This window comes from Nanorana parkeri, unplaced genomic scaffold (assembly GCF_000935625.1).
Source record: "Nanorana parkeri isolate BGI_ZX_2015 unplaced genomic scaffold, ASM93562v1 scaffold382, whole genome shotgun sequence".
Lineage (NCBI taxonomy): Eukaryota > Metazoa > Chordata > Amphibia > Anura > Dicroglossidae > Nanorana > Nanorana parkeri.
Window position 1 is genome coordinate 757,057 of NW_017306650.1, and position 21,411 is coordinate 778,467.

At 39.2% G+C, this 21,411-nt stretch overlaps 1 protein-coding gene across 1 annotated transcript in view; it reads right to left on the reverse strand.

Moving 5' to 3' along the window:
* The window catches only part of ABCA4 (ATP binding cassette subfamily A member 4), a 154,376-nt gene that overhangs the window by 85,130 nt on the left and 47,835 nt on the right, over nt 1-21,411 (reverse strand). Inside the window, exons 10-14 of the mRNA XM_018559208.1 lie at nt 20,936-21,052; nt 20,097-20,294; nt 12,846-13,051; nt 10,710-10,886; nt 3,760-3,982 (exon numbers count right to left, since the gene is read on the reverse strand). Of these exons, the coding sequence (XP_018414710.1) occupies nt 3,760-3,982; nt 10,710-10,886; nt 12,846-13,051; nt 20,097-20,294; nt 20,936-21,052 (921 nt within the window). The remainder of the gene's footprint in view (nt 1-3,759; nt 3,983-10,709; nt 10,887-12,845; nt 13,052-20,096; nt 20,295-20,935; nt 21,053-21,411) is intronic.

A 21,411-nucleotide genomic window follows, 5' to 3' on the forward strand; every position in this document is an offset into this window, starting at 1 on the left:
AACATGTAGATGTTTCACGCACCGCCAGTCCTAGTGAGGAATCTGCCTTTTAATAAACATGTATAGCCATTTATACTATAGATCTATCAAAGCAAATGTAGGAACCCTGCCATATGCTGGAGTGTTCCTAGTTAGTTTTTCTGCATTTGCTTTAGCAGCTAGGCTGTAGCCAGCCTAAGCATTCGATTATTTATTCTGTGCTCCTCAGGTTTTCCTAAGCTTAAAATAACGATTGTTCCTGACTGCTCCCGTAGAGGTGTCTCCAGTAGTCAGTGTGGGAAGAACCAATGAGTTATGAATATTTGTCCACCCCAGTCAGTCACTGAGGAGTTTGATCAGTGGTTTAAACTTAAAGTGACATTAAACCCTCAGATTTTTTAACATAAACCTATACTGTAATGTGTGCCTTACTGTAATCCATGGTTGTTTCCCTTCTCTTTGCTGCTCTTCCTTTTAAATCCTCATGTCTTCTCATGCTTGGGGAGAACTTCCCTTTGCGGCTGAGTGCCTCTTACTGTAGTGCTGGCTCATGTTGCAAACCAACACACAGACACCATGTATCCCTTTCAGAGACAAGGCAGTCTGCTCCAAAACAGAAGTTCTGCCCAGCATGAGAACAGATACAGATTAAAAATGAAGAGTAGCAAAGAGAAGAGCAGCAAAGAGAAGGGAAACAACAATGGATTACAGTAAGGCACACATTACAGTATTGTTTTATGTTAAAAAATCTGAGGGTTTAATGTCACTTTAAGGAATGTGATTAATGTCTGGAGCAACCTTCTATAGGGTTCTTATTACTTTGGGCTCTGCCCCAGATTGAGCCAGTATGCAATGTTCTGCTAGATTACAGTTGCCTTGCTGGGGGGTTTGTATAGAAGGAACTGAGTAAAAAGATATCTGCCTGGTGGGAGCATCTCAAAACCCCTGCAGTGAGGCCTCCCCAACACCGCAAAGGGTAGCTGGTTGCTTATGTCTAGGGTACCTGCGTAAAGGATTATTATTTACTTGATCACGTCTCCAGCAGGCTCCAAAAGTGGCCCCTCTTCCACTTATGTTCAGTTAAGCCTTGCAGTGCAGGGGCAGCCTCACTGCAAGGGGAGATTTAATTTCCTTGGAGAAAGGCTTTCGGTAACTGGCACCCACATTATTTATCCCGCCATAAGCTAAATATCTAACCATAAGAGTGGAAGTGATCAGGACTGCAAGTACTGGAACATTCAAAGAAGTCAGTCTGCTATACAACTTTGAGGGCTTGTTTACACCACTGACAGTGCATTCTAGCGTGGTTAGCTGCTGAAATGCATACCAAACTCCCCCACCTGCATCCTGGAGCAGGAGGGGGCGTGGCGGTGCATTGAAGTTAATGGCCCCGCAGCTATGCCCGCTGCCTGGAGTGTGATCACCCCCTCCAGAACGCATGGCAAAACAATGCCTGTGTTCTTGTCCAGTGTGATCCCAAAAAATACTGCACGCACTATACTTTGCAATCACCCTGGACCTGAACGCAGGCATTGTTGTGCCACTTGTTCTGGTGCGGGCGAATGCACTGTAGGCGGGGTGTGGCTGCAGTGCCATTGACATCCCCAGAACGCAGAGGGGAGTTTAGTGTGTGATACAATGCATTCCAGCAGCTAATCACACTTGAACGCACTCTAAGTGGTGTGAACAAGCCCTAACGGTCATTCCACACCACCCAGAGGAGTAGTGGTACAAAGAGTAACAATGTTCATGTGCAACACACACTATAAATATTTTTATTAGGAGTCTCAGGGAAGTCTGTTTGAGGACTAGGCAACATTTGTTTACAATTGTTACAAGGTGTAGCAATTTATTAAAATGTATATAAACCCTAACCATGAACTTCTCTTATTTGCTCCCTTTTGGTCTGTTAAATATACAATTGGAAGTGTTTTGTTATATTTGTTTGATAAGTGCAAAAAATACCTGGTGATTCTGCCAGAAATCTTGTGAACTGATACCTTCTGGTGCACAAGGAGGGGTGATGAGGTTAAGGAAAGGGCTGTGAAGCAGACAGGGCTGACACCATGTGTTAAGAATTTCAGACACTCTGTTGTCAGCTCAAAACAGGAAGATTGGAGCACACTCAAGATTGGAGGTGGAATTTATCAAAACTGGCGCAGACAAAATCTGGAGCAGCTGTGCACGGCAAGTTTGGCAACCAATCAGCTTCTCTCTTTTATTTTTAAATCTTGACTGAACAAACTGGAGAGAGAAATTGATTGGTTGCCATGTACAGCTGGTTCAGATTTTGTCTGCTACAGATTTGATAAATTCCCCTCAATTTATTTATGGAACTTTAAAAGTTATTTTCTGCACTTCCAGCATATTTAAAGGTATACAACATTTGGAATAATGCATGTAATCCAGAGATTTACAGTTTCAAAATGCACAACAGCCTCCAGTGATTATCTGTCTATGCCTTAACCCAGCTTTCCTGAGGAGACTCTTAATGCCGCTATATGAAAGCACAGTTACAGTATTCGTTACTATTGCTGGTTTGAGAGGCTTTGTTTTCGTGAATGTTGAGCATTGTAGTTCCACAAAAGGTAAAGTACTATAAGCTGTGTACCTTTCCTCCAGATTTTCTACGTGCTTTATCAGCTCTAGAAGATTTGACAAGACAACAATATAATCAAGGCTTGATCTCGGCATGTGTATTGGAATGTAGTAAGCACGTTTTCTCTGACTGAAATTCTAAGAAAATGCGAAGCCTGCAGATAATCATTCAGCCATTACGGAAATACAGGTCAAGCAATACACATGCCTCCAGACTATGGGGAAATGGCTGTGAGGCACCTGTAGAGGGGAAGTCTCAGAAATATGTATCTCTATATTTGTCTGTTAGAGGTTACACATAACATGTGAAATGATTCCATTTGTTTAGATTAAACATATGAGCTCTCTGGCCAACCAGCCTAACAATACCTGCAAATTAACAAATACTTTCCAATATATTCAATTTAATGGGGCAATCCAGATTTAAGAGCTACAAGAATTACTACAAATGGGTGAGGTTTTGGTGAGGTTAACATGATGGTAGGGTTGGGGCAGTCGATATAAGCAAGGCTCATATTTAACCATAATTGAGATTCTCAAATTCTAAAATGTTGAATGATGTGGGTAACAGAGTTGGAGCAGTGGAAAGCTGTTTCTGTGAAGCACAATATACTTTTCTTTCATATCATCTACCTTTTTGGAAAACTCAAGGTCCTGTATGCAGCCTTAGACCCATTTCACACAGGAGGGGATCCGTGCATGGAAAACCTCCTGATCAGAGCAGTACGGATCAGAAGGAAAGAACTAAAACTGCCAGACCCCATGTCGGTCTATGGGGAATCGGATGTAAACATACATGTGTCAGTTTACATCAGGTTACCCAGAATCTGGCACGATCAGTTCCGGTGAAACGGAACTGTTCCATTTGTTTTTCCAGACCTGGTCAGAGTCGGGGGTAAGCGGGTGTAAACGGACGCCTGTCCGTTTAGATCCAGCTGCCCATAAACTTACATTGGGCATCCGAACAGGTTTACCTGAAAAACTGACAGGTGGACCCGATCAGAATATCCATGTAAAAGGGGCCTTAGACTAGTAACCAGGGTCCTCCCAAGGCAGAAAGACATTAATTTGTCATATGCAACAAAATGCATTTGCACTTAACCAGTACTGATTGTTTATAAGCTTTGGCAGACATGACCGCTATAGTTTAAACCATAACGGATAACCTGAGTTGGGACTTACCACAATAATGATGGTGAGAAGTAAGGTACTCAGAGTCATGATGCTAAAACTTTCAATGAACCACGTGAGCCAAATGACATCATTAGTGACACCCAAATTTTTCATAGTCTCTTTCAGACGCAGTTCCTTCTCTAGAACAATGTCCTTCACCAACATGGAGATGGAGTATATCCAAGACAACACCATGAAAATTGGGAAGCATCGATTCAGTGTTATCATAAAACTGCAAAATTAAAAGAATTTAATCAATAAAATAGCATTAAATATGTATACAAGAAAGTGTCACACCTAAAAAGTGATAATGCTAAATGCCACATAATACAGTAGACTCATGCACAACTCCAGTATTCCTATAGTACATTTTAGCACCAGAGGTCAGGCAAGTGCACAAAGGAGCAAAGTGACTTTGTTCTTAAACATTGCAGCAGTGTAGCGGACTTGCACAGGTGTCCAAGAAAACCATTTACATTGACAAGCCAATTGACTTTGCAAGGGGCACTTTTTCTATATTGCAAAATAAAGATACAAACAAATTGTTGTTAAGAGCAGTTGAAGTTTAAAAAATAACACAATCACTTTAAAAATATACAAAAATAGGCACTACATTGTGTATTAAGACTTTTCTTTTGTTTTGTTGTTATCGGTTGTTCAGAGCAAATGAATAACTGGGGTTCAATGGTTTATATCACTGTGAATAGATATTCACGTGAATAACATTTGAGCATAATTTAAAGTTCATTCAAGTGCTAACATTTTCATTATTTTATTTACTTCTTTTTGGACTGTGAAATATACCATACAATTGAAAGCATTTTGTTGTTTCTGTCCAATTAGTGAAAAAAACTTGCCAGAAACCCAGTGAGCTTTTAACCTCCTGTGCACGCAGTGGCGTTATCTCAGGAATAGTTCTCAGTTCTAACCAGTTCCACTCGGATCTGCAGAAACCACTCCCTCCTATGTAATGAAGATGAGGTAAGCTATTCTGTAGTCTGCACACACTACCTATTCTAGGGAGGGGAAAAATGCTGCTTCTCCATAGATACAGTACAGAGAGAGCGTTGTCACTCTAGGACAGGAAGTGTGTTTCTGGAAGGATCACATCTAAGGGCTGGTAATTTGTAATGTATTTATGTTTTGTTCTTGGGTTTAGATACACCATATTGCAAGAAGTGAATCCAGTCAGCGAACTACCAATGCATTCCAGCACCCTCAGCTATGCTAAAATTAGAAAATTCATTCAATTTACCCTAATCTGTGTCCTCTGTAGTCTACTACATCCACAGGAACTTGGAAGCACCTTTCTTTCTCCGTCCTGCCTCACCAATCACAATACAAGCTTCCAATGCATGCTTAGTTCTGACTGGTAAATGAGACAAACGTCCTACGTCAAACGCACCCACTACAGGTACCGTGCAGTACTTCTTTCCAATTAGAAGTACTGCACGGTACCTGTAGTGGGTGCTCCATCGTCATGTTCTCAGGTCACCAGATTACTGACAACATGTGGTGAGTGGTGTACTCAATGAGTGTCTTAAAAAAAAAGTGCTGCAATGAGTGCCTTAAAAAAGTTGTGCAAAAACCCAAAACAAAAGTCTGGATAGGCTGTGCTTCCTGTATACACCCCAAAGGTTACAGTAGAGTTCCAGCCAAACCTTTTTTTTTACTGTTGGATAGAGTGGGGAAGTGTTGGAGATGTATTACTACTCACTAAATCTGGCCAAACATGGAGCAAATTTCATTATCTTCCTCTTGGCTGAAATTTGAGCCTTGGATGGTTAGCATGCCTCCACTAGACAAAAGTTGGTATTTCAATCGACTTTTGTTGAGGGAGCTGGTCTGAAAATGAATGCTGAAATGGCACCTGCTTCCAATCAGATGCAGGCACTGTCTGGGTATTTAGGGGGACGCATTGAGGGACCTGGACTTGGGGCAGCAGAGAGAGTAAGGCCCGGTTCACACCTGGGCGTTTTGTAGCGTGTTCCTACGCTCTGCAAAAAGCTCAAACACCGAAATCCCATTATTTCCTATGGGTATGGTTCACACCTGGGCGTATTACAGGCTGTGTGAACGCGCTACAAAACGCCCTACACCCAAAAAAGTACAGGAGCTTCTTTGGGGCGTATTTGCAGCACGTATCCATTGGGATACAGCCAGGTAGCCCTCGTAAACGCGTGTTTGTTGCACGTTTTTTCACAGCGAATCGCAGTAGAAACACGCGACACGAAACGTGCGATAAACGCGCATATTCGATACACCTAGGTGTGAACCCAGCCTAAATCCGGACCTGCTCCCATCCATGCTGTTTAGTGTGGATGGAGGAACCTGCAGGCTGAAGGAGGAAAATCTGTTAGTATATGTCCAGCTTTACTGTTATTTCTCTGGGACAAGAAGCAAAGGTAAACCTTTCTGGTAAAGACAAAGTAATTTAAAAAACTTACGGAGGTTCTTATATTTCCTACTCTTTTCTGAACTGAAAAAAAATGTAGGCTAGAGTTCTAATTTAATTTTCAATTTTCGCCGGATTGTACCTTTAATCAAAATTAGTCTGTAGGTGTTAAATGTGCTTTCATGATGATGGCTAATTATTCCAATTGTTAAAGGAGAACTATAAGGTGAGTGATTTTCACTCAGCCTCATAGTTCTAGTCGACCTGTGACAATGAAACTGTCACAGGTCGGCTCAGTAGATCGGGAAGTGAGCGAACACATACCGGCGCCCGCTCACTCCTTGATCTTGTGCGGCAGAGGGCCGTGACAGGGGAGGGGCTGTATTCCTCCCTTCCCTGTCTAATCCTTCAGCACTGACTGGTGGAACGGACGGGGAGGGGGCGGGTACAGCTGGCTCTGCCTCTAGATGGGCAGAGCCAGCTGTCACTCACGCAGATGGGTGGATCCAGACATAATTGTCGGGATCCATTCCGCCTGCGCCTTCTCAGTATACGGCGAGCTGTAGCTCGCGGTATACTGAGCTTTGGGTGATGGGAGGATGCTAGTTTGTGTCCTCCCGTTACCCTTAGGAGAACTATGGGGAAAAGCCCTAACCCCATAGTTCTCCTTTAAGCCCTATTTGAAGATACAAAGCAGTGACTCTTATGCACTGAAATAGGTCTTTATTGATTATCACTCTTTCTAAAGACTGCAACAACACTTCCACCAAATATACTCTTCAGCGCAATACTCCCTAATAATATTTCCAGATTTCATTACACACTCACAGTTTTATTAAATGAGGTAAAGAGCAATATACAGAGCAGTGACTTGCAGCAAACAGCAATCATCTATTGCCTCCTTAATTGAAGACATGTGAACTCAAGTTGTTTGATATTGGTGCTTGCACTTTACCCATCATTATTGCTAACTGCATTACCTTATTAAGCATTATTCCTGTCTGTCTACTCCTGATATTTACATATCTCGCACAGCACAGCCTTGTCTGGCAGGGCACCTCATTTTTTTCTGTCTTGGTTAGGTTACCCTTAGAGGTTTTGTCCCTCCCCCAAACTGAGACTGGTCAGTGAAAGGAGAATCAGCAGACTGATTAGCTCATCTCTCTGATTACTCCTTCTATCACCATACACTTCTAGCTTGAACGCTGCTGTGCAGGGATTGCAGGAGTCTAAAACAAGGCCAAATTCAGGTACTTGTACTTTAAAAAAATACATTTAATGATTTATTAATTAATACAGAGCTGCATAATCTTTTTTCTTATATATATCTTCCTAGAGTTTAGCTTTAACTCAACTAGAGAGATATATTATTTTGCAGAAATAAAACAATAGTATCATGATGATGAATATTGGTTAGTACTATTGGCCTACAAGATTGGGGTCCTGTATTTAATTCCAGCTTGTGCAATTCCAATTGCAATTCCTTGCAGTGTTTATGTTGTGTTCTCCAGGTACTGTGATAACCTCCTAATCGATGGGATAAGTGGTATGTAGTGGAGGGGCTCTCATGGGATGCATCACAGTCATACATTTAAAGTGTTAAATGTCTTATCTCTTTTGCCTTTCAGTTCTAAATAGACTCAACTACCTGAATATAGTAATAGCATTTGATAGGCAATTGGCATCTCTGTAGCTACGAGGACATCTTCCAGTTGTTGGTCGCGTGACTTTTCCTGGCCTATATAGCTCCCCTTGATGTGAACATGCGAACGTCATATCAAGATCACCAATGGAGTTCCCCCTTCCCTCCAACACTACTATTTATTTTAATATACCCGTTAGGATTTTTGTTAGGGTTTTATTAGTGATTGATATTGATTGTTCTGCCTGAAGAGTAAGCTTTGCTCTTGTTATGTTGGTTCGGTCTTCTAAAGGTTTACCATTTAGTGCAGTTAGCTAAATTATATAAATGGGCTATATTCTAAGGTAACCCTTATTAAATACTACTACCTTTTTGATTCAGTCTTTATTTATTATATAATGCTTATGACTATATTGTATTGCTATGTAACATCCCATTTACCAAAACATACTGATAAATGATTTCTGTCTAAACTGGTCCATGTGCCAGCAGGGAAGGAAAATTACACTGCATGGCAAATTCCATTATGGCTTAATATGATAATTCATTGGAAAAAATTCCATGTGCCATACAAGCACCAGCTAAGATGTTGTGTTTGCAGATCCTTTATTCTCTTGAATTTGTAAACAGAAAACTCCATTGTGGTTATGTAAAAGAAAAATGAAGAATGCCAAGAAATAAAATGATCTATTATGTAGAAGAAATGTGCCAGCAGTGACTGCCAACTGGGCATTGACTTCATTACTTCTAAAGAGCTACAGTTTAATATCCTGAGCTTCAGGGGTGGCCAAGGCATGTACAATCTACTGTGTAGCCATTTAGTCTTATTCAGCGCAGTGTGGGCTTAATTAAAGGTAAAGCTGCTCAAAATATAGGTACACTATACTATATATAGATATACTATACACAGAAACAAGGTTTTAAAATATTAACACATAATGATAAGATTACTTATATCTAGCTTATCACTTTTATATGTTTATCGTACTAATAAGATTGTAAATTCCTTTCAAAAATAAATGAATGCAAATCAATCTCCTTATAGAATAATTTGGTTCATTGTATCGCTGGTACAGTGGCTAAATGTACTGTATATGACCAAGAGGTAGACCAGTCCTCTATTGCTCTCATATGCACCATCCCCCAGGAGCCGACTGTCAATCTGCCAAGTAGCAAAGGCGTGAAATGTAATGATTCCTATGTATTCCAATAAATAAGTTTACTAGTCTATCATGGGTATATCTTGCAATCATAACAGGTTATTTCAAGCAGTATATTTCTAATAGAATTTTCTAGTAAAGTATTGAAAGGCGCATCATTTTTTGTAAGTGCAAATTTGCTAGGCTTTACAAACCTAGGCAGATAATTGAAAATATCATGTAAAAATACAGTTCTACTAATAAATCATTAATATACCACAGTCATATTTCAAATCTGCTTTGGTTCCTGAATTTGACCAATACAATGACTCAGATACATTGTTCTAGGCTACAGTGGTATGCTGCTTCAAATTTAAAATAAGGATGCATGGAGTTCAAAAAAGAAGACATGAGATATGGCTCCACATAGGTATTTTATATTATGAGGGTAAACATTCTGTAATGCTAGTAACACTGAGCAGCCGCTCAGACTGTACAAAGCAATGACACGCTGACAGTTGCCGCAGCTGTCTGCCGCTCATCGTATGTATCTGCACATAAAGCGGTTACCTGCAGCTAGGGATAGATGACTGACCCAGGATGCAGACAGACTGCATTCAGGGCTGGCCATCTATCCCTAGCCACATGTAACTGCTTTATGTGTGGATACATGCAAAAAGTGTTGGAAAGTTGCAGCAGTTTCTGACAGCCTGTCATTGCTTTGTACAGGCTTCCCTGCCACGGCTCTCTGGAACCACCTGTGATTCTGGCTGCTGGAATTCACTGCTGGCCGTAAAAAGCCCATTTGAATAAGGTCTTGAATAAGGTCTTAGAATGAATGGCACGGCAGTGCACCAACAAAGATTTTTTCACATTGCTTAATAGTCTGAATCTGGTCTTAAAATCATTTGTACCCCATAAAGTCCTACTGTAATGTTAGAATAATCTTGCCAGATTCATAAAATAGATACAAAGTATTATAAAATATCAGAAAATGCTGAAATGATTCCAGTGTATACTAACATGAATGGAATTGTATTGAATGATATTGACGTGATAAACCACTACAACCTTTCTTTTCTTTAGAGCTGTTCCACAATGTTCTAAAAGTTCTGCTTCTACCGTATACATTGATATTTTTTTTTTTAGTTTTGGATAGAGTGGGCAAGAAGGACAATATAATAAAAAATCCTCCTTCTTTCCCTCTACTAAAAAGAAAGCATTTTAAGTCCTGTCATTGTTGGCATTGGAGATTTACCCTCACTTCCTGTCTGGTAAAACTGTTATCAGCAGAACAGGAAGAGAGGGAAAATCTCCCCAATTGTGCCCCATATCGCAATAAAACCCAACAGGGGTTCAAAGCCTTCTCCATACTATCAAAAACAAGTTTATGCTGTCAAATGTTGTTATATTGTACAAAAAGTCCCTGTTGCTTTGCTGTTAGCCATTAAGCACCAATAAATAGAAGTTCTGTTTCATGGAATTATTTATTGTTTGAAGAGAACTGATAGGATGATCAAAGGGGCACATAATAAGTACAGTTTAGTACAGTGTAAGATGTTCAACTTTCCCAGAGTAATTTATTCTTCTCCATCTTTATCAACATGTGAGAAAAGCAGATAATTGCCATAGCCTCAGAGGCATGCTTTGTAAAAATTGTTCTGGGAAACTTAAAATCGTCTTAAGACAAGGTTAGAGGGCAAACATCTAAAGTGGAGCAAGTAGGTTCAAAGTTTATCAAAATAACTTCTGCTGTAGCATATGATTTAGCGTTCACACTTACACATCATCCACAAAGCAAGGGTATGGCATTTGCTGCACATAGAGACCTGTTGGCAATTCATTGTTTGTCTGGGACTTAATAATTCCATGATCAATCATGTCTTGGAGATAAGCAAAACCTCCCCAGATATAACGAAAGTCTTCCACTGGGTCAGCTCTTGGACCTGGATCCCAATATCTACAAGAAAGAGAAGTGCATTTTGTGATCATGTACAAAGGAAAATCAAACAAATTAAGAGCAAAACAAAATTGTTTAGCATCAGCAACACACATCTTGTATGAACAAAGGAGAGACAGTACCCTTTTATTTCCTCGCCTTCCGTTTGTACCCCCAAGGTTCAATATTTGTCTGTTTTACAAATATTTTGAGTCCTTCTGTTTTGCTTCATAAACCATATGCCATTTTGAAATGGCTAATGTAACTTGTCCTTAACTGAGGACACCAACCACAATAGTATACATTTGTTTACCTAGTTCATTCTTCTCTACTTAAAAAACACTGACAATGGGGAAAAGCCACAGAAGCTACCCTAGGGGCAGTATTATTGTCTAAAGCTGGTCAAACCCATAGAGGTCAAGACTGTTCATGGTCAGAGGAGCTACTAAGAGGATTTCAATCCTGATTTTCTTTGATCACATTAACCTGCATACTTCAACCTGAGACCACCCAGCTGAATGCTCATGTGCCATAATCCTGTTACTTAGAAACCATGCGTACTAAATAGGATTTTATTTACCTTCACAATGCTGCCATGGCCTTGGTTAGGGTACAAATTCAGAGCATCATATGTTAAAAGACACACTAAAATGGATAACTGAGTAAAATAGTTTTTTTGGCAAGCGGACATGGGGGGTGATTTACTAACCTAAACACACGCGGTGCATGTGATTTTCACGCAGCAAAACGTATTTATCAACCAAAAAGTCTCTAAAAGCATATTTCCACTAATGCCATATATGGAAAAATCATGCACATGATGCATATATAATGCTGCTTCACAGTTTAGACAAAAATGGTTAGCTCATGCATTTACATTCCTGCATTCATCAACGCAAGCAACACAACATAGAGCTAATTTACACAACATCACCTTGTAATTCATGCAAGGCTTTGCACAACACACCTGCTGGGTGTGTACACACTACAAAGGTGTTTAGATTCCACCCATAGATCATGCTGGGAGGGAACACACTACAGAGGTGTATACATGTTCGTGGTGTGTTTATAAGGTTAGTAAATCAACCCCATGGTGTTACTGCATGTTCACAGCCCTATTGAAAATATACCTGCGGTAAGAGAAATATGTTGGCTTCTAATGCTGACTTCCTTATGAAACTGCTAGATCCCTAGCTGTCATGCTTATGCTTTGGCTGCAGTATTAGATAAATAACTGAGGCAGACCAAGTATGCAAATTCTGGAGTATTGACTTTAGATATCTCATGATGAAAGGAATACATTTATTAATATATAATTATTATAATATAAATATATAATTATTATAATATAACCTTGTATTTTGGTTATGTTGATATGTGCCCTATCGATTAATGTAATTCTGCGTTTTAATAAAATGTATACTCTATATAACTTCAACTCAGACCTAGGTCATTATTTTAAATATTAGTTGGCAAACACTAAAATAAAAAAAAAATCAGCTTTTGCTACAATACTCACCCTATTTTTGGTACTGCCCCAAGAAATTCCTTTCCTCCCCAAATGGCAACCGTCTTCTGGGTTAAATGACAACCAAAGCAATTCAACCCACATCCTGTGAATCTAGGCTGTCATGGTCCTGTTCCCTCGTGGTGTGTGATCAGACTACCCTGGATTCCAGAAGAATGCTCCAGGGTGTTGTTACATGGTGTCCTTCTTTATAGCATTAGGGACCCACAAACCAGATGAGGAAGACCGATGCCATTTCTGAACTTGACCCAAGACCCACGTAAAAAACTACATATTTTTTTTAAAAAAGGTGGGGGTGCTCCAAGGGAGGTAAATGGGGGGAGGGGAACAAGCAAACTGGAGTTGAGATGTAAAACTGAATGCACAAGGCAAGCACATAGATACAAATGTGCTTACTTGGAGCCTTAGTTTTGTTCAACTGGAAAACACATTTATAAGGAAAACACATCTACCTATCTTTAATTTTGTTAGTCTTCTCCACAACATCGATATCCATGCGGATTTTGTACTTCACATGAGGTGGAATTTGATTGGTCCATGGGTACATGTCCGTGAACACAAGACCGGCCCAGAATTTATTCTCCTCCAGTAGGTAAAGTGCATGGTGTGTCAAATGAGATTCATCATCATGACCTTCGAATTTATCCAAGGTTAGGCACTACAAACACACAAAAATTATACATTATCAGATCAGACAGATTATAAAAATATCACAAACATTTATTTATGCAAAAAATACAGGTAAATATACTTCAACACAGTGTTTCCTCAAAACTGTCCTCAAGTCCAAGCACCATGGAGTTTTTGTAGATAACCTCATACAGCTGGATGCAACCTCAAGCATCGTTTACATTTAGGCTGGTAAAATCTAGCGCGGGGCTGCCCAAGCCTGCACACACAGTAACATCTTATTATATACATGAATAGAATGTACCCATATTTCCCAAGCAATGTCCCATTGTGCAGACCTCTCAACTATCCACTTTAAGATATCAGGCCCAAAGTTTCAGACATCAGTACCAGTAACCAGCAGTTAAATGATCTTGGTTTTGTCCAAACATAACCAGTTTGAAGGAGATCTGGCCTAATGATGGTTTATATCTTCATATATGTCTGCATAATATCAGCCTATTTAAAACATATCTACAGCCAAAACTTTTTCTTAGTTTTGGACAGATTAGAGAATAATTAAAACCCTTGTCCTATAGACACAGCCGGATGTGAGATGAAATCTCTCCAGAGTAGATCTTTCTTCTCTTAGATTGCTGTCACTGGAACAAGTGTCCCCCAATTGGAATATTTCCACTTTTTTTATGACAACTAAAAATTTGTGATTTTGCTTTGCTTTCAGTCCCAGTGGCACTGGTCTTCAGTCCAAACAGAGAGAGTTAATCTCCCCAGTAGTGGGCACACACGAAAAACCTGACAGGGGTTCTACCCTTTCCCTACACTATACAAAACAAAAATAAAAAGGTTTTGGCTTTAGATACACTTCAATACTCTTACACATATCTTTGGCATTTGTTACGCTGCCAAGCATAACATTTGCTCTATTTGATCAATGGCTATGGGTACACCGTGCATGCCTACATAAAATTTGAATGTTTTGTGGATTTGCCCTGTATTGTATTATTGTATTACATTTCCTCTTTTACATTTCTTTAAATCTATAATGAGAGAGTAGATATGTAAAAGTGGCAAAGGCATATATCTCCATATACCTTGAATCTGTTTTCTGCATTGAATTACAGGCTTTTTTAGGCTGCCTTATTAGTCTTCATGGAGCCATACATAACTGCTCCCTGTCCTTTCTGTAAGTAACATTATACTCTTGATTTCTTTCTCCCTTTGAATGAATACTGTACAGAGCATGTTGAGCCAACAACCCATTGAGTCAAAACCACAAACAAAAATACTTTTTATATTGTATTTATCTGTCCAGGCTCCTTGTGCCAATTAATTAACAAGGTCTTTATTGGATGGGAAATTCAGAGCACACGGTCCTTGCTACCTACCGGTACCATAGAACAGAAGGCCAAGCTGACTCGATTTACACTATAGACAAGGGGAGGTTTAGTGGCAGTGGTTTGGAGGCAGTGAAGCACAATCTGGTCCACCAACTAAGAAAAAACTTAGGGCAGTTCCAGCACTATGTTTTTGTATTTCTTAAAGACGTATAAAGCAGTTTTTTTTTGCTAGGTTTGTAATGTATTTCATCATAATGTGAGACTTAGGCATTAACTTTAAAGCATATACTCAGGCAGGACAATATTAACCATTATGCAGGAGAAGTAAAGAGGTGGCTTTTCCCAATATAGTTATTGGTTATACATTTTTCCCATCATTAGTAGAAATACAGTCCTTACATATAACCTTACTTACACAAAGTTTTCAGTACTTGAGCTAGATATTTGATTTCATAATAAAACAAAATGTAATGTTATTTATAAATGGGATTCTTTGACATAAAACTCAGCAGCAGGAAATTTGAAATAATACCACACTCTTCATTCAGTAATTTCAATAAGTTAAATTGTTTGATGCTCTCTCTGCTGATATCCACTGCTGGTAAAATTCGAGCAATTACCTCACATCAAAGTATATGGGCACAGGTTGTTAGTCTTTTGGCAGACATTGCTTAATATATGAAGGCTCCTTTGTCAAAGCATGTTGTTTGCTGAATTCAGCTTTTCCAGCTTTATAATGTTAGGAATATTTCAAAGATGATATTTCAAAATAGATGAAACAGAATATTTTAAATTCTGTTATGATTATTCTGGGGCATGGTGTATCCTGTTAACTAATAAGTATATAATGAGAAATTAGTCTGATAAATATTCAGGTGGATTTATTTACTGTGTTATTATTTCTGTTCAGAAAAGATACAGATACAGAATGTCCTAATCAAATGTTTCTTAATGTACTTACATAACAAGATCATTGCTCAATGTGGTTTGATAAGGAAACAATTGTATGCCATGTATTGCATGACTTCTCTAGTTATGTGCCACGCATATGATTTTCCTGACCTGTTGTATTCCCCTGTGAGCTAAAGTGGTTTTGGGACTGGCTTACTCTCCTTCTGCCTCCTTCATTGACATCAATATACAAGTTTAGGTGATCTGAGTGTGGATGTTAATGGGAACATCTTTTACAGGAAAGATCTTTCAGTAGTTAGATCAGGTATGATGTCTATTTGATGCTATTCTGATGTCTATGGCTTCTTTAGTTGGCCAGATACCATAATCACAGACTTCACCATATCTAAAGTTACTTTCCTACCTTAGAGAATGTTTTCACAATCTGACCATTTACAGTCAGATTCAGGAGGAACCTAACGTTTTAAGTCCTTCACAGATGCCAACCTAGGCAACTCTAATCACAGATAGGATCGATCAGCCAGGATTGATTTTCTCAGCTAATTGTTAATGATCTCTCCCATTTCAAGCAGCACCTGCAGTGCTCCCTCCTTCACTAACACAAACATGCACGTTCATACAATACAAACTTGGTTGTATAATGTTTATCCCTAAAAATATTCCTTTGGCAGCCAGATCAAGCATTTATAGCTGTCACTGTGAAATGTTTATAGGCAGGTTAAGGTCTACTTAAAATCATGCCATATAAAATTTAGAAAGTACCCTACTAGATTGTAAGCTCTCACGAACAGGGCCTTCCTACATCTTGTACTGTAATTGTATTTTAAATTGTATTGTCTCTCTCAATGTTGTAAAGTGCTGTGCAAACTGTTGGCACTATATAAATCCTGAATAATAATAATAATAGTAGTCTTTGCAAGATACATGTACTATTTACTCATACTGTGACAACCATATATATAGATATCTATATATATACATCTATATATATATCTATAAATCTCAATGCAGTTACTTATTCTGGTCTGTGTTTTGATGTAAAGGCTTTTTTTTTTCTATGCACACACCTCTCCACTCTGGTACAAATAGTAACATTCTTTTCACCCAACATAACTGTACCCCCATTTACTCAGTCAGTCATCCAAATAATTTCTCAAAAATTTAAAGAACTTTATTATAATTCCAAATGGATTGTTCACCCTTATTATAAACTTAGTTAGCTGTTATGATCATTTTTAATAGATCCATAAATATAATGGAGAGCTATTGGGTAAATTAGTTCTCTTTACTTAAGGCTGGGTACTGCGTTTAGACAGATCTGTGCAGCCACCTCAACATGAAAGCAGCAATTTAGCAAGATGAATGCAGGCGTTCTGGGTCACTTCATTTTTTTTACAGCTGCCAGTGTCATTTAAATCAGTCACATTTTGTATAGATGTGCAGAGAGTCAAAAGACAACTTAAGTGGCACACTAAACCCTCCTACACTGAGATGAATATAATAATGGGCTGTACCCATTGAAGATTAGAGAATGCTGCACAGTCTCAGGAGTGCTGGCAGGGATTTTCTTGGCTGTGTTTGTAGGGTATGATACAGTTGTTTACAGGCGACCGTTGTTCTTTGTCTTGGCAGTAAACTCATTTCCCCATATTTTTCAATTATATGCCTCCCTTTGCTGCTATTTCATGGTGCCATTAAGAAGTAGGAACAATGTAAGATCCCCTGCTGATAGAGAAAGAGTTAGCTGTGAATGACAAGAGAGGACATGCGAGCCAAGGAATTAATTGTTTACCCTCTGATTAGACAAGAGCACGCCTGACTGAGTTTAACTTAACTTCCTGCTCTTATATGAACAGTAATTACTAGTTGTTTATTTGTATGTAAAAGGAGAAAGCGAGATAGCAAAATAACCTAAGTTTCATCAACAAAACAAGACCCCCCATTGCTTCTTGCAGGAACAACAGGGGAAAATATGATCTATAATATGATATGCCATGAAAGCAAGGAAGATCCCCCAAAAATGTATATAATACGGCAGAACGGGCATGTCAAGCTATTGTTTTGGGGCCTCCTACATCCTCCTAATTCTTTCTTTGCGGCCCCAGGTGAATATAAGAATAAAACTTTCTATGGCAACAGCTGTTTTATAATGCATATGGTTCCTCACATAATTCTGCAGCTCACTACTTGAGGCTGCATTTAAACCGAAGCCTAACTATAGCCCGGCAATTTAGAGACTTTTTTGCGCAGTTGTACACATATTGTTTAATGTTTTTATGCACACTCTCTTTGGCCAACTGTTTCAATTTAGTTTGACATGGCTGATCTACTGATTCTGCACACGTCCGACACAGAGAAGGAAGGACCGTGAAATTGTGACCTGGGACACAAATACAACTAACACTGCAAAGACATGCTGGTATAGGTAGATTGGCTCCTGTCAAAACTGACCCTAGTATGTGTGTGTAAGTGTGCATTTGAGATAGGGACCTTGGACTGAAAGCTCCTTGAAGGCTGGGACTGATGTAAGTGAAAAGCATGTAAAGCACTGCATAAATTGACAGCGCTATAGAAATACCTGTAATAAATAATACACTGGCCCCTTCCTTTCCTGTGTGCTTAAAAAAAGTACAACACACAAAGTGTGCCATCTTGCCGCATTGTTGTGGATATTGTCTTAAAGTATATCGTTTATTAACACGCCTTTAAAAAGGGGGATGGTAAGAGATGAATTGTAACTGATTAAGTAATTTATGAGCTTTATGAGTACTGCTCTGTAAAAACTAAATAGACTTGCCTAGATTGAAATACCATGCCATCATCACAAATAATCCTTATAATTTATCTTGCTGTAACACATGAGCTCAACACATTTCACAGCCTTGCATTCATCCAGCATTGGCTTCCTTTGCAACTCTTTGGTCGACATCTCAGAGCTGCTACAGAAAGTTGTTGCTGTAAAACTTCCATTTTAGTGCGTGAACACCCAGCAGCTGTCACTGACTGTGGTCTAAAAGGGGAGTATCTCCAGTCAAGGTCACCAGCCCAACATTTTTTACTAGCCCAGAGGGGGCTAGTAAACAAAAAGTCCATAGATGTCCAAACTGAGTAACTTATAGGGAACATATTTAGACCCTCTGTTTATGATATGCTCTCATATCAAAAGGGTGAGTATAAAATTGCACAATTTCAGAGAGCCCATGCATGTATAAACATTGCAATTTTTTTTTTTTTAGTTCCCTACATCACCCAGATGTTTGGCAATGGTGCAGAAAAGACTGGATCATTCATGTCTGATCATGCAGTGTATGTTGAAGATTAGGTCACCCAAGATCAGGTCAGACTGGTTAGAAAATATCGAGATGAGATCACTTGTTTTTTTAAAAACAAAAGGGTACTGTAGATAGATACCTAAGATACCAGACTAGAGGTAATTTAGATTCAGCAGGATGCATACATGCCGTTAGAATACACTAGTTGCAATCCAGTCTCAGTTCAATTCAGCAACAGTAATGTTATCCTGATTGCATTTTAAGTCATTGTTCAAGCCCTAAGGAAGGGGGAGTCTTTTTCCCCCCAAAATGCATTGGCTGTATCTTTTGTTCCTAACAAATAATGTTGTTAAATGAACTGCAAGTGAGATGGAAGTTTGTACTAGGTGCTCCTAACCACACACTTAGAAGCTGTTCATCCATTGAAGGATTATGTTATCATGATCAGAAAGGCACCAGCCCAGATCCAGAATCAGGTTCATAAATAAAGCTCTGGCAAAGAATACGGATTTAACATGCATTACCGTGCAGGAGGTTGCCTGCTATTCATTTGCATGCACTTTTTTTACTCGCAACACAAGCTGACAGCTTTTTCTCCATTCAGATCAGCTTGTTACAGGTGACACAGCAGGGAAAGCCTCCCCGCTGTGTAACCTGTCATGGACGGAGCGCTGCCTGTTAATTACAGGCAGCGCTGCATCCGGCTTTTGACAGGTAGTTAGCAGTGGGCTTCCCCACTGCTTGTGTAACCTAAATAGTGAGGCAAGAGCTGTCACAGCCTCTGATCTGTGTTAGAGGCGTGAGCTCTGTGGATGTCTTGGACCAATGGCAAAGCGCCATTGGTCCAAGCTGTCCAATCAAAAAACAAAAAACAAACACTGAGGCCATCGATCTCGCTGCCTCAGCAGTGACGAGCAAGTGAGGGATAGGGAGGCTCCTCCCTGTCTCCCTCACACTAGCTTAGGGATAGGGGTTAGGCAGACGGGGCGGGGCTTCAGTGGGCTAGGGGCAGGGCTTCATTGGGCTGCGGGACATGCTGGGGAATGCCTCACCCGGAACCCAAGGTACCGCACGTCACTGATGCGCATTACGAGATATATATATTTATTGGGCAACACAGTGGCATAGTGGTTATCGCTTCTGCCTTGCAGCACTGGTTCGAATCCCAGACAGGTCACTATCTGCAAAGAGTTTGCATGTTCTGGGTACTCCAGTTTCCTCCCACACTCCAAAGACATGCTGGTAGATTATTTGGCTCCTGTCTGAATTGGCCCTCGTATATATATGCATGTGAAATAGGGACCTTGTATTGTAAGCTCCTTAAGGGCAGGGTCTGATGTGAGTGTGCAGCAATGTAAAGCGCTGTGTAAATTGTCATGGCTATATAAATACCTGTAATAAATAAAATATATATAGCCATGAACACATTCACTCAATTTTATTGATTTATGTAATGACATAAACTATACCTTTAGACAATGAGCCCCAATACAAGAACAAAGGGTGTATCACAATAAATATCTATTATTGTATACTGTAAAAAACATCTTACCTCCATATACTTGTTAAAAAGACGCAACACCTGATCAGTAAAATTAAAAACATTTCTCCAGTCAAAGTTTGATTGCCCTTCTGGTCTTGAGTCAGGATGCCCATTGTACAGAAAATTGATGACATCATCAGCACGTATTCCATCATCTCCAAGCTGTCTGTTGAGGAAATCTCTCACTGTTGGGTTATTAATGGTATCCTAAAACAAAAATAGGTAAATATGAATTTTCAAACTTAGTTTTCTCCAATTAAATCTCCAATTAAATCAATACATAGTTAGTATTAACCTTTTACTGTATATGTCACATAAAAATTTACTTTAAAGTAAATACAGCAATAACTCATGTGCTTGCTGAAAAAATGTAGTACTTTATCTTTAAACACCACAACACATATTACGGTGAATAAACATAAAACCGTGGCATCATTCCAAGTCTGCAGTGGAACAGGTGTCTTTTTAGATAATCTGTGATCTTCAGCAATGCATCCAGGCTCACTGAGCACGGAACTTGAAGTCATCAGATGACCAGCTTTTACGTCCAGGTCAATGAACCTTGAACCAGATGTGACTGGATGATTGACTTTCTATTTAACAAAGTGAACTACAATTACCTGCAATGTGACCGCCTGCAGGGCTTATTTATTTATATAATTTAAGTCCATCGAATTTCAATAATGTTCTGGAAGGACCACGCAGGGAAGAAAGTAAATATGTAAATATTAATGTAATATCTATGGCCACCTACAAACAACAGTGTGAACATAAATGACTATTTCCTGTAGCGAGGCCAAAGTAAAAAAGTCAGTGTGACTGATGTTTGAGTTTGCAGAAACACATACCCGAAGGACATTCATCTGAACACTGTTTTGGAATAAGTTCCACAATTGGGGTCCTAATTCTTCCCAGACCTTTCCCATTTGTCTGAGCCGCTCTAACTGCTCAAAAGTTGAGTTTGCCTGTGAAAGACAAAAATAGATAGATAGATAGATAGATAGATAGATAGATAGATAGATAGATAGATAGATAGATAGACATACACGAATCTATATCACTTTAACTGTATGCAAACAGGTGCACTTAATTTTTCCCGTGAGAAGATATATATACTGTATATATTAGGGATGCACCGAAATTACATTTTTTAGACCGAAATAAAAAAAATTGTCAAGCTGAAACCGAAAACAATTTTTTTTCTAACCTTTTTACATTTCTTTTATTTTTTAATTAATTGATTTTTTTTTATTTTGTAGGGGAAATATCAGGAGTCTAAACAGACCCCTGATAGTTCCTTTTTAAAATAGAAAAAGAGATTGAG